Consider the following 13,354-nt stretch of genomic DNA (forward strand, 5'->3'; position numbering starts at 1 on the left):
GTCATAATTTGTAAACATCTAAAATGTTAACCACATTCGAAGTAAATGAGGCACAGCTGTGGCTGTAATTTATGGCAATACTTTCTTCTTGTATGACATGATGGTACCTTCAAAGCTGAAGATACAATGTTTATCTGTTGGAAGTATAGCATTCAAAAAGAAATAACATGAGATTATCAAACCATCACACTTAAGAAAGAAGACAGAAAAGCCACTTAGCAAGAAAAAATTGTCATTTATTCAAAAGTAACATAAAAAATAAAGTACAATGCAAGTGGACTCAGAGACAAAGGTCTAAAAAGAGGGTAAATAAAAAAAAATGACAGCATTACTTTTAAGATGATCAGCATCAAGAGTTACTGGGCTTTAAAAATGTGTAGAATTTGCTTACAAACATGACTGTCAATACGGATACCTGAACTATTTCATCAATTATTCATTATGATGTAACTTTGGATCAGGGAGTTAAACCAATATGCCTATAGTCAGGAATTATCACAGCCCTAAAAGAAGCCACCTGTGAATCTTCTTGTTGGTAGAAAAACGATGTTTGAAACTCACCATTACATCCTCTTCAACTTTGTGACAGCAAAATAAAGAAAATTGGTCAAAAATGTGCCATCATTCTGTTTGGCAAGAAGAAAAAATAAAAATCGGGAAAAAGTAAAAGGATTTAATAAGAATCAACATGTTTTAGGACCCTGAAGAACCTGTTTTTTTTTCAAGTAAATGTTGCTCTAATGTCAAAATTTACAAAATTTTTACAAATAATTTTGTACATTAAAAATGAAAAAAAAAAAAAATCCTGATATTTACATTTTTTTAAGAAAATGAAATGTCAAATAAATAAGAGCAAATATTATAATTCCAAAATAAAAGTCTGTTCAAAGTATGAAACATACTAATGGAATCGCTATGAAACAAATCAAGCTTTCGATTCTGTTTGCCTTGATAAACTTCATGTATTATGTCATTCCAACCAAAAACAGAAGTAAGAACATTTTATAAAAATAAAACTGTTTCGTCAAAAATATTTAAAAACCTTTGATAGTTTAGATTTTTTTCTTATGAGTTATTTATAATTAAAGAGCAGCCATTTTTTTTTTACTTCAGGTCATGTGCTACTGAACCTTCATTACTCCTCTCCTGTGACACCCAATAACTCCTGCTTAAAGGCCTGCAGGCTTTCCTTCTTGGACTCTCCATAATCTTCTCCCATATTCTGATCTCCACCAGTCCACGTCAAGTTAGGGTCTTTAAACTGGGCTGCCCCTGAGCTTCTCCCTCTGTCTCCACCCCCTTGATCTCGGACAGAGCCGGTGCGGACGGAGGATGCCACCGATGAAGTCTCTCTGCTCTCCGAATCCAGTATGCATATCCCAGAACTGTATTCGCTGTTGGATTCCGCACCTAAAGCAGCAGTAAAACAAAGGGAGAGAATGGACAGATGGTGAGAGGACATCTATAAACAAACACCACATGAGGAATGAAAGACTGCCCAAAAACTCCACGCTGGGATTCAAGCATAAACACTGCAGGATGCCATTTGAGCTGCGCTTTGATTTCAGTCCAGAGTGGCTCTTCCTTACAAGTTTGTCTTTATGTTCCAGAAAGCAGGTCAATCATTTATGCCTTATACAGGAAATACCAAATCCTTCCTATGAACAGAATATTTAATGATGCATGTGCATGATGCACATTTTATATTAAAAAAATCATGATCCTATCGCACCTTCTTCCCTCTTTTGTGCATGTTGTTTTTTTCTTTTTTAATGACAGAGCAGCTATAGCATATCTTCCTCTCACATTTCTTGGGTTGTTAACGAATTCACACTTTTAACACCTTATGCTGTTACATGAAGTTGAAAACCAAAAATAGGCAGTGAGTTGTTGTTAATTAGAAACTTCCGTCAGCTAAAGGTTTTAATTGGATGGGATCATATGAGCAGCACAAACCCTTCACTCCTCTGAGGTGTGCTTTTTAGTTAATTTCTCGCAGGCTAATAAGGCCAGCTTCATGTCTAATTGATTTGGTGTGCTGACCTTTCATCCCTGTGTAGTTGCGTGTGTTTCTAACACTATACTCTTTTTCAGATCAATTTCTCTACACAAAGCCAGCTAGTCCTAAGCAATAGAGCTGATGATAATAAGATGCATGGAAAGCTTTTTTTTTTAGGTTTTAAAGTGGGCAGAGAAGAACACCTCAATGGTAGCTATGGTAGCTAAGGTTAACAACCTTTAAAGAGAAAAAAAAATATTGACGTATTGTACCAACTAAGAAAATGTTACAAAGGATGATAAAAAAAAATAATAATAATGCTGATACTCCTTTTTTTAACTTTCAGTTAACATTTCCCACATAAAGTAAAAAATAGTGACTAAACTCTCAATGGAATACTCTCAATTTTCATTAATTTTTATAAGTCGGTTTGTTGTTTGTGTGCAAAGTAGATAGAAATGTTAAGCTATGCTCCCTGAACCTTAGGAACATATTTAGCCTGAACCCTTTTTCTCCCCAGGACTGCTGGTTATGTTACAACCAGAATCAAGGTGTTAAGGTTTAAACCCCGGTAGATTATCTTTAGTCTGTTATGACCTGGTGCAGTAATGGAGTGCTGCACTGTTACTCTTGGGTTGTGCTCACTGTAAGCACCTTTTAAGCACAAAGATTATGATGTGAAAGATAACTATTGCTGATACACAGTAAAATGTTTCTAGACAGGAACATCTAGAGCACGGTTTAAAAATATTAAAATGTTTCAAGTTATCAAACAAGTTTTTGTACAAGACAAATTAAAGATGTTTTTAAAACATGTCTTGTTTTATTACTGGAATGAACAAGTGGAGATATGATTATAAGGTTGTCTATTAACTGTTAAAAAAAATGTTACGTACTTAATAACTAACAATGATTTAATAAAGCTTTTGGTGAGATTTTATAATCACACCAAGCCTTGGTAAAAGAATAACTCAGATATCACTTTTTCTCTTAGAAAAAAAATTAACAGACTAGGAAAAGAAAAAAACTCTTTAACAATGGATCACTATGTAAAATGAAACAGCAGTTTCTAAGGGTTTTCAGAATTATAGTTAGTGAAACTGAGAGCCAATATTTACTCATGGAAAAACAAGTAACAGTGTTAAACCTTCTAAAAGTGGCCAACCCACCAACATTAATTCAAGACGGCATCAAAAAATGTAAATATGCTTAATCTAAATCCTTAAGTGGGAAAGTTTTAACTTCATCTTCTGAATTAATTTCTTTTAAAAAGGGAAGAAAAGGATCTGCAGTTAAGCACCTTTTGCTATGTGATTCTTAGTTAATCAAAAAGTAGTCAATAAATCAATCAATCAGCAAAATAAACATTAGTTGCAGCCCTACAGAAAAAACAATCTAAAGTAAAGCTCAGTTTTTACCATTTAACATTGTGAAAGAAACTGAGCACAATGGCCTCAATTGGAGAGGTTCAAGCCATAATTCACAACTGATACAGATTGGTAAACTGGTTGGACCACAAACTATTACTTCAAGACTAAAGAAACATGTCCAGGGCATTAGGGCATTGATTAGGGCATTGCTTTAATCCAAAATCTACCACGGCCATGGATAATTTGTGGCTTGGCTGTAACTTTTCAACCTTTGATACTTACAACACGTCAACATACAAACTTTTCCATCCAGAGCTTTTCTCATGTACAAAGTATTTCAATCTTTATTTTAAAGAGACTATTTTGTAAATTTAAACTTAAAAACAGCTGGGCATGCTTCAGTGCCACAGTGGTTAGCGCGTACAATCCAGCCTGTGATCCTTTGCCACATGTCTCTCCCCTTTTCCTGTCAGTCTACTTTGCAAAGAGCCACTAGTGCTGTAAAAACCTCAAGAGGAAAAAAAAGGGGGGAAAAAAAGCTTAATATTTAATCATTTACGACTAAAACGTGGTTTAGGTTGGATGAGTGCGCCCCTGAGAGCACTGATGGATCCATAAGCCTGTAGCATATTTTCTTGAATTTACTTCGGGTCAGAAGTTCCCAAACTCTTTGGCAGATACAACATCATGTTATGCAACATCCATGTAAAATGATTCCAACGTACCAAACAATTCAATACAGTTTAATATGTAGCGCCATTCACAACTCATGTCATCTCAAGGCACTTTACAGAGACAATTCAACCAGATAATACAGTCAAAGTCAGCTGATTGCATCGACTCATTGAAAATCCCTCGCACCAAACATGCATGTAGCGACAGTGGAGAGGAAAACTACCTTTTAACAGGATGAAACCTCCAGCAGAACCAGGCTCAGTGTGATCTGCTGAGCCCGAATGGGGTTCAAGGAGACAAAAGCAGACATACAGAAAGAAGCAGAGATAAAAAAAAAAAAGGCAACTGTAAACCAGCTCCACTTTTCAAACAATTGAAACGTTATATATATATATAAGATGGATTTGGTGGATAATCAGAAGCGCATGGCATCCAGTTCAACACAGACAGCAATGGCATCTCCAGGTAAGGTGACAAAAGAAAAAAAACCTGTAGTGCAAGCTACGGAAACGAGTAGAAGACTGCTGTAGAGCCGGTATTTAGTATCATTAGAAAAGCCTGTAAAGTCTTTAAAAAAAATAATAACAAAACAAATTACGCTAACTAATTATTAAACCAGCTAAATTACTAAAGAATCCTGCATATAATGACTGCATTTAAACTTCTGATCACAAGACTTCTCACTTTTACTCCAAGAAAAGATTACTTTAAATGTGTCAAAGCTAAACAGCTAAGGAACATCAGTCTGGTTTTAAAAAAAAAAACTTAGAAAATTGCCTTGAAAACAAAATGATATATTAGTAACTCCTGACATTTGATGTTTTCAGCTGCTGGAAGAGAAATTGCACAGAAAAAGCAACAGTATTTTGTGAGAGTAAACAGTGTGTAGTGGTATTTCCATTTGAGGAAATCCATAAAAGAAGCGAATTAAAATTCAGCCAGAAGCTCAGTATGATTAATTTACATCCATCTCATATGTATGGGGTTAATGTGTTGAAAAAGAAAATTAAATAAGAGAGAAAAAAAAAAAGCACAATGGGGACAAAAGGAGCAGCAGTTTGGCTTGAGTTCCCTGAAGCAAATCACAAAATTTAATCAGTCAGTGGGGAGAAAGGAAAAAAAACTCCCATCCAAAGTCGGTAATACTCAATATGTCTTCATTTGGAGGCAGAATTTGCATTTTATGTTTTTTTAAGTTTAGAGATTGCTTTAAGCACCGATCTCTAGGTGCATTTGATTGACAGCTGATAGCAGACTAAAATAGAGAGGAGTCTTTAATACGTTTGATTGGTTGGTCGTTAAGGTTAAACTTAAAAACCAGAGTCTCAGTCAATAGAGACCAACCATTGTGTGTAAGGTTTGAAAAAAAACCTGATTGGAATATTAAGGGAAAAAAACTCCAGATGATGTTTCAAATAAACATTTGTGCTACAATGAGGTTGAACTTCTCCAGTGTACAGTATAACACAATGAACATGCCTGCATGAAATGTGATTGGTTGTTTTTTTTTTATTTTACAAGCCAGATACTGCTTTAGACCATCAGTAAGAAGAAAAAAAATGTGTTCAACTTTTAACACTTTAAAGTCACTTAAATTGTATACATTACCAAAAGTAATTATTATCAAAATATTAGCAATTCAATCTCAGGATTAAAAAAAAATAAATCATTGTTCATTTAACAGAGCACATTATTGTTTACAAATGAAATGTGGAAAAAAGGCATGTGAGAATGTAGCAACAACAGCTCAGCTACTATCTACAGGCCATAATTGCTGTTCAGGAATGATTTAGATTGAAAATAATCTGAACTTGAGTTGCCGTGCTTTGAATAGGATGTCTAGAAAAAAGCTTTAACTTTTTTTTCTCTTCTACCTTAAGTGTTACCTATTTGTCCATCCTTTTAGAGGTGAGTTATGTATTAAAAAATCCATTGAATTCCCAAATCTTTTCCCATATGACTTGATTGTAGTTGACAGTTTTTTTGAGTATCACTATCTTTAAATTGAAATTGCACTTTTCAATTTGGTAATCTTTACATTTTTGGAAATATTACCCTAAAATGTTTTTAGCTTTATTGATTATCATCTAATAATTAAAAAAAATCTAGAAATGAGAATTAATCAATTTGACTGTATGATCTGGTTGAACTGTAAAGTGCCTTGAGATGACTTGTGTTGTGAATTGGCGTTATATAAATAAACTGAAATTTTTTATTTGTGACGAGTGCAAGTGGCTTTTTTTTTCCTTTTCTATTTTCTTTGGGGGTTTTTTCATGCGGGCTCTTTGTTCAAACTAGAAAGCCCACAAGGGGTGCTCTCCACAGTGTCCGATTTTGATCCTCCTCCTTGATTATTCGTTGAAGGGTGCTAACATTAGCCCACCTTGCTTTCACCATGTCCGTCTCACACAAGCATAACCTTTTTACAAATAGCCACAGATCTTTCAAAAGCAGATTGTTTGAAAGAATGATAAGAAATAATGCATTTGCTTTTGAACTGATTCACAAAATGATCCCTCATTGAGATATATGGCTCACATGTGCAGTACACTGCTGTTTGATCATCTGAAGCTTCTACAGGACAAACACTAAACTGTTAAAACACAGCTAAAAATTGTGCATCAGGAACGGGTCTATCAAGTTTCCTATGCAGAGAGTGACTAAAATTTCATCAGATAGCTGCTGCATTTGATAGTAGATCCTTATTAAAAAGTACAACACAATTGTTACTTATATTTGGAATGGATTTGTGGGCAAGTTTGAAACTGTAAAGGCTTTCTTCAAAATTATCCTGGAGGCAGGTCAGTGAAAAGAGGAGGTAAAAAATAGCAACAGATTTAATGTATATATGTGTTCAAGGTTGTATTTTATGCATGAGAAGATGTAAGTATTTCGGTTTTATATCTTATTGCAAAATTTTCATAATCTCATTCTTAATTAGAATCTTACTGCCAAATACAATTTATAAACCCTAAACTTCGTAATCATCTCTTGTCCAAATTCAAGGATTTAAAAATCCAGATTTAAATGAATTCCCAATATTTCATGTTATAAAAGCTGTGCAGGAAAAACAGGAATTTACAGTCAAACGAAATAGGTAGTAATATAAAGATCTGAGAAGTACAATTTTCTTTCTCCATATTTATCTAGACCTAAAAAAAAAGAACAGAGGATTTTCCAGACATCGCAGGGCTCTATAAGAATACTGGATGTAATATTTTCTTTTATAATTTATCTACATTAATTAAAGTATTTATATGAAAAAATATATACTTTAGTACCCAGCTGTGGAAAAGTTCTGTTATTGGTACCAAATGGGATTAGGTAGCTACAGAATAGGGGGAGCAGCTTTCTTTGTAAGAGGGAATAACAGAGGAAAATAAAGGGGAAAAAAGTTGCACAGATTCCTTAAGATCCACATATAATTGTAAAAGAAATGACTCGACTCAATCGCAGGAGTAACATTCAGATGCTAGGGTCAGAATTTCCTGAAAGTAACATGTAAGCATCGGTTTATTGGTATATCAAAAGTTCAGGCTCGTATTATGATGTTGTGTAGGGTATCTCCTGGTCCAGCCGAAGCACCAACCAAGCATTTTTGCACACCGCAGTTTGTTTCAGTATTGTTGTCACAGACATCCCTGTTTGACCACAATGTGTCCGGTTTCTAACGATCCTCCATGTCATAAACCTCAAATCATCTCAACCTGGCTTGTGCAACATGGGGAAAAGTTGACTGTGCCCCAATGGCCTCCAAAGCCTTCAGATCTAGATCCAACTGAGACACTTAATGACTTGGAGGAACCAGAGTAGCTGATAGATCTCTTTTAACTGTGATGCTATCATGTCGGTACAGACTTAAATCTCTGAGTTCCATTTTTATCACCTTGTAAAATCTGTGTCATGCAGAATGAAGCAGATCTAGGTGTATAACAGGGTGTATAACACAATTTCAGACTGGTGAGTGCACAATCGATTAGATTTACTGTGCAGGTATTGGTCATTTTATTTATACTTTAGTGTTCAAGCAAGACAGCTATTTTTTGACTTACCAGAGCATGTTGCAAATAGCTCTAGTGCACACTGAAATGATTGGAAATAGAACCCTGAATAGGTGATGAAACGTTTTCAAAAAATTAGCAAAAGTCAGGTTGCCTTTGTGGTTTTAAGTTCTCGACAAGTTTTGAAAAAAATACCAGTGATATAAAATGCAACCTTCTTGCTACTGAGTGATCTATGCTAGGGATTGACAGGATAATTGTAGGAATGCTGCCTTGCAGTATGAGGAGGCATGTGTGCAGAGGCTGGGGGTTGATAAGGTCAGCGAGACAGGATTGGTATCGAGTGTTAGGGGGTTGGGGCAGCGGGGTTGGTCGAGTGCGGGTGTGTTTGGAGCGGGGTGTCAATAGACCGAAGAAGCTTCTAGTGGTCTGAATGCTCCACTGGCTGGGCAGATCCCAATGTGACAGGAGCACAACTATCTGTCACATTATCATTCAGAGGCATGGACCTGAATGTCACTTCCACTCTGCACTGTGGCCGTGACACACGGAGAGTAGGATTTGTCAGCTGCGCTCATGTTTTTCATTGCTTTATAAAAAAATAAAAAATAGATAGGATTAAGAGGGTAACTTAACATGTCTAGTTTTCTGTTCAGACTCAGTGTATAACTGGAAGAAAAATTTCACAATAATGAAGGTACAACTAAATATTACAAGGTATGTCTTTTGTTTAATGCTTCTCTTAATTTATTTACTTCTTTTAATTTATACATTTTAGAAGCTAAATCTTTTTGATTTTTTTTTCTTAATGACTTTTTTAGAATAAAGCATAAAAGGGAAGCCAAAACTATTGTCTTTTAGAACTGTCATCTTACTATAACTGAAAACCGTAGAGACATTGGTCGGCTAGAATAAATTTTTTTATCTAAACACGTTGATTGGAATATTCTTATTAACAGCTAGCTAAAGCACTAATGGCGAAGATAAAGCATGTTGACAAAATATGCACATGTGGACTGAGGTCAGCTCACCTGTTTCAGAATAAGTTGATCCTGACAAGAGTTTTCACGCATGCTGATCGGATTGTCAATCGACATAAACCACCTTTTTTAGCTCTTAAATCTGATCCTGCTGAATCTGATCAGATTGTTTCAACTATCATGTTTACATGACACATTTTTAGTCCAATGAGCTATTTATTCCACCTACTTATGTCCTTGTAAACATGGCTGCTGTTGCAAAGCTTTTCTTTGGTTGTTAAAAACACACAAATCTGTGAGAGATATCGTGGGGATAACATCTGAAAATTTAATGCACCAAGTAAAAAAAAAAAAAAAGATAAAATTAATTCAAATTCTTTTCTATTGAAAGAAGAAAGACTGACAAGAGGGGAATATTTTTTTTAGAATCCTATGTAGACAGTGCAGAGGCTGCACTGTTTCACATATATGATGATTTGTGAAAAATATTTCTAAGTCCCCACATAGATGTTTTTTCCTACAAGATATTTAAAAAAAAAAGTCTAGGTCCTATTCGTCTGAAAGTCTACAATCCTTTTAATTCAATCAAGTGGTGTATCAGCTTTTAAATTACACAGAGAAATACATATTTTCATATCTGTTAATGTGTATGAAAAAGAAAAGAAATTTCAGACTAGCAAATAATATCTTTTTTTTTAACAAGATGCCTGAGAGCACAACATAGATTCATAAGAGGTCAGTCAATCTCTTTTCCACACTGTGATTGAATACCTCTTGTGCAGTAACTCAAAATGTAAAATTTCCTTAGTAATAATATATTATAAGGTCAGCTGTTAGTGTTAAGAATAACAACTCAACCACTAAGTTGTGGGCCCTAATAAATAAATACATAACAGAGCAGTAAGGTGCATAATAAATAGATGTCTTCAATGTTCTGCAGTGAGAAGCTTCAGACCTCGAAAACCATTGATCAGCTGGATCCAACTGCACTGAAAAACAACAGGGAAGTAAAGCACACCCCAGCGGACTGTATAGCGGTGGAGATGTGATCTACAGTGAATCATGCCTCTTTGTCTGATTATCCAAGGGAAAGCCTGGGTTCAGCAGGCACCTGCTATCTATCTAATGCCAGACTGACTTGAAATGAACAGAGTTATGTGGCATCAAGGTAACATTAATCCTGTGTTACAGAGCTGTTAACATGAGCTTAATTAACCGACTCTAACTCCATAGACTTCTTTGAGCTACTTTATATCTCATTAGTATCATGTTTAATTTAGAGCCGGGTTTTTGCTGAAAGCAGGATTCCATGCAGTGTCCTTGAAACTGCAGTCACCCACTTGGTGAGTGACAGCACAGTTCCAGCAGAAGCTGTTGTGTTTGGAATTTTCATTAACACCTAAGAAGGTGTCAGTAACAGTTTACTTCTGTAAAGCTGCCCATAAACAAAACAGCAATCGAGACAAAGTCCAATCCCCTAGATCCAAGTTAAAACATCAAGAAGCCTGACCAAACAGATGGCAGAGTAAGAGGGCCTTCTTAAAAAATATGATCTTTTCAATTTGTGGAGGTTTTTTTTTGTTTGTTTATTAGATCACCAGCTTTGTATTTACAGTCTTTCCTGTTTTGTTTGATTTGTCCTGATGGTACATAAGGCGCTTGAAAATATAGTGAAGAGAAAAGCAGGTTAACGGCGAAATATTTCCCTCAGGTCTGGGAGCAGATGTAAACAGACAGCATACTGTGCAAAACCAAGGCAGCTGACAGCATTATAATGGCCACCGTGCTGCACTGGATCCTGTAAGATCAGGTTAAACTTGACTCTGTGCAGAAATGGTTTTAATTTAACTGCTTAATTAAAACAAATGGAAATATTGGGAAAACTGAATGGGTAATTTTACTTTCCTATTTATATATTATCATTAAATTATTACTTTGTGTTACTATCCTAAATTATATAATTCATGCAGTGCTCTGAATTATTTTACATTTCATTGGGATTTTATGTCTGAGAAAAATTATGAATTTTATGAAAATTATGAATTATGGAAAAAGGAAGAAGAAACAACACATTTCATTAAATCTTTTACGAAACTGAAATCTGAAAAGTGTGGCATGCATTTATTAGGACTCTGAGACAATACCGTGGAAAGCAGCATCCAGCTGCATTTACAGCAGTGGAGTAATTTGGTGCTAACCTCTGTTAAGGTGTGTTCACACCGAATGTGAAACCTGTGAACATTTTGTCAGATTCATCTGCTTTTGAAATTCATCCGCCTTGAAATTTGCTTGGCCAGCAAAAGCCTTTTGCATGGTGGGATAATTTGCATGGTGGGATAATTTGCATGGTGGGCGAAAAGCTCCTATATCAAGGAGTCTGCTGGTCATTGGTTTCACCTCATGATGGCAGAAATAGATTTATAAAGCACAATGTGTTGTCATTGGCACTAAAGTGTGGTTTTACAAAAATCACAGCTTACCATGGTGTAAACTGCATACGTTCTCCCTCTTCATCCATCTCCATGCTTACACTAGCAGCAGCTGAGAGAATGCTCAGAGAATGATTATGGCTGCCCGGGAGTAGGACATGATGTTTGTATGCTCTGTGGGGAGAGGAGACGAGTACCACAGACCCAGCAAAGCTTGCCCAGAAAGACACCGGCGGAGCTAGGGAGAGAAGGCATCTGTTTGCTCTCGAAGTAAGACCACGAAACGGTCCTTCTAGAGCTAAATTAAAAAGGCTTTTTTAAATGCCACCTTAAATCCTCTTAAGAGCATTCCCACTTCATCCTTTCTCATCATTATTTTCTCTATCTTCCATTTCTACTTAAAAAACCTTGTCTCCGCTGAACTCCTTCACTGTAGCCCACAGCCACATCTAGTCCCTGACTGGACTATGTGACGCAAATGTAAACAAGAGTTCTGATTTTTCAACTTCATTCGCAGGCGAGGCGGCGATCAAATGTCGCATCACAATTGGGCCTTTACCTCCCGAAATTTGTCACCTTTGCTTCTCTATCTACATAGAGATGAAATAGGAATCCATAGCGAAATTTGCATCCGGTGTGACCGTTCCTTTTAGAGTTATTATTGTTAATTAGAGTGATCGATTTCTAGTGTGCAAGAACTAAACATTGAAACAGAATGGTCTCGAACAAAGAAAAAAGTGTTTATGGGAAAGGCAGACTTATTCTTATACACTGACCTGAATAAAACTAACAATTTGCAGGAAAATGTTATTCTAAATTTTACTTCTTACTTTCCAAGTTTTCACAATCGATCAAAGCAACTAGGTAGGTTTTCTTAATTCAGACATCTTCCAGCACCTGCAATTTTTCTGTACGAAAAAAAAAACCCTACACAGAATGGAATCTTGGCCAAACCGACTTGCGAAACAAAGTTTAAAAAAATGGGACAAAAAGTTAACGGAAACTCTTCAGCCATCACAGCAAAATTTTATTTGACGTAGGCTAAGTGGAAGTAGACTACCGGTATCCGATATTTCAAGGGAAATTCAGAAAAATGAAGGCCAATAAAATTCTGTCATTTTAATGCTGCCTGGTTACCACCAGACCTACCGGTAATCACGTGTCTTTCAGATAGGAAAGATTGTGTAAGGTCACTACGATCTCTGTATAAGCACGGGACTTCCCATGTTAATGGCTTGGATTTGTTAGCAAACATTGCCCCCATGTGGTACTTGTATGTTACTATCACAAGTTGTTGAGGACTGCCCACAAACATTGTTATAGCCAGGCCTGTATACGAGTCCGGCCATTATTTACCTACGCCGACAACGAGACCGGCCATTGTGAGAGTCCTGGCCTCAAAAGTAATACAGGCCAATATTAGAGGATTTACGGTATTTTACTCCAAAGATCTGAATGTGTGTGTAGATAGATGACATGGCAGTGGTCAACTGCAAAAACCATCTCTGTCTTTCAAATGAAATTTCTTTTTCGATTCAACTGAATCGGTTTTGATCTGATCAGGCCTTCAATACGATTCTTTGTGTCCATGTAACATTATAACAGAAAAAGCAGACAAAGCTACCTAGAATAAAGAAAACTATTAGCTACAACAAAACTATTTGCCATTCATTAACCAGGATTCTGTATTCATCTTCATTTCTTAGTGAAGACAACAACAAAGAAGCTCCTACTTCAAAGCAACTCTGGTGCTCAACCCCATTGATTAATACAACCAATTTAAAACAAAAAAGGTATATACTAGCCCAAAAAACCCCTAATAGACCCTTTATATAATATATTTTAGAGATTCAAAGATTTGTAGATATTTTCTCTGCAAACTTTGAAATATTTTATTTGT

At 35.8% G+C, this 13,354-nt stretch overlaps 1 protein-coding gene across 1 annotated transcript in view; it reads right to left on the reverse strand.

Annotated features, from left to right (window-relative positions):
• Positions 1-833: 833 nt before the first annotated feature.
• The window catches only part of LOC119775075 (testis-expressed protein 264 homolog), a 63,606-nt gene continuing 51,085 nt past the window's right edge, over positions 834-13,354 (reverse strand). The window contains exon 4 of the mRNA XM_038272951.1: positions 834-1,410. Coding sequence (XP_038128879.1) covers positions 1,136-1,410 — 275 coding nt within the window. The 3' untranslated portion in view covers positions 834-1,135. The remainder of the gene's footprint in view (positions 1,411-13,354) is intronic.

Source organism: Cyprinodon tularosa, unplaced genomic scaffold (assembly GCF_016077235.1).
Source record: "Cyprinodon tularosa strain WSP-4 unplaced genomic scaffold, ASM1607723v1 ctg85, whole genome shotgun sequence".
NCBI classification, from domain to species: domain Eukaryota; kingdom Metazoa; phylum Chordata; class Actinopteri; order Cyprinodontiformes; family Cyprinodontidae; genus Cyprinodon; species Cyprinodon tularosa.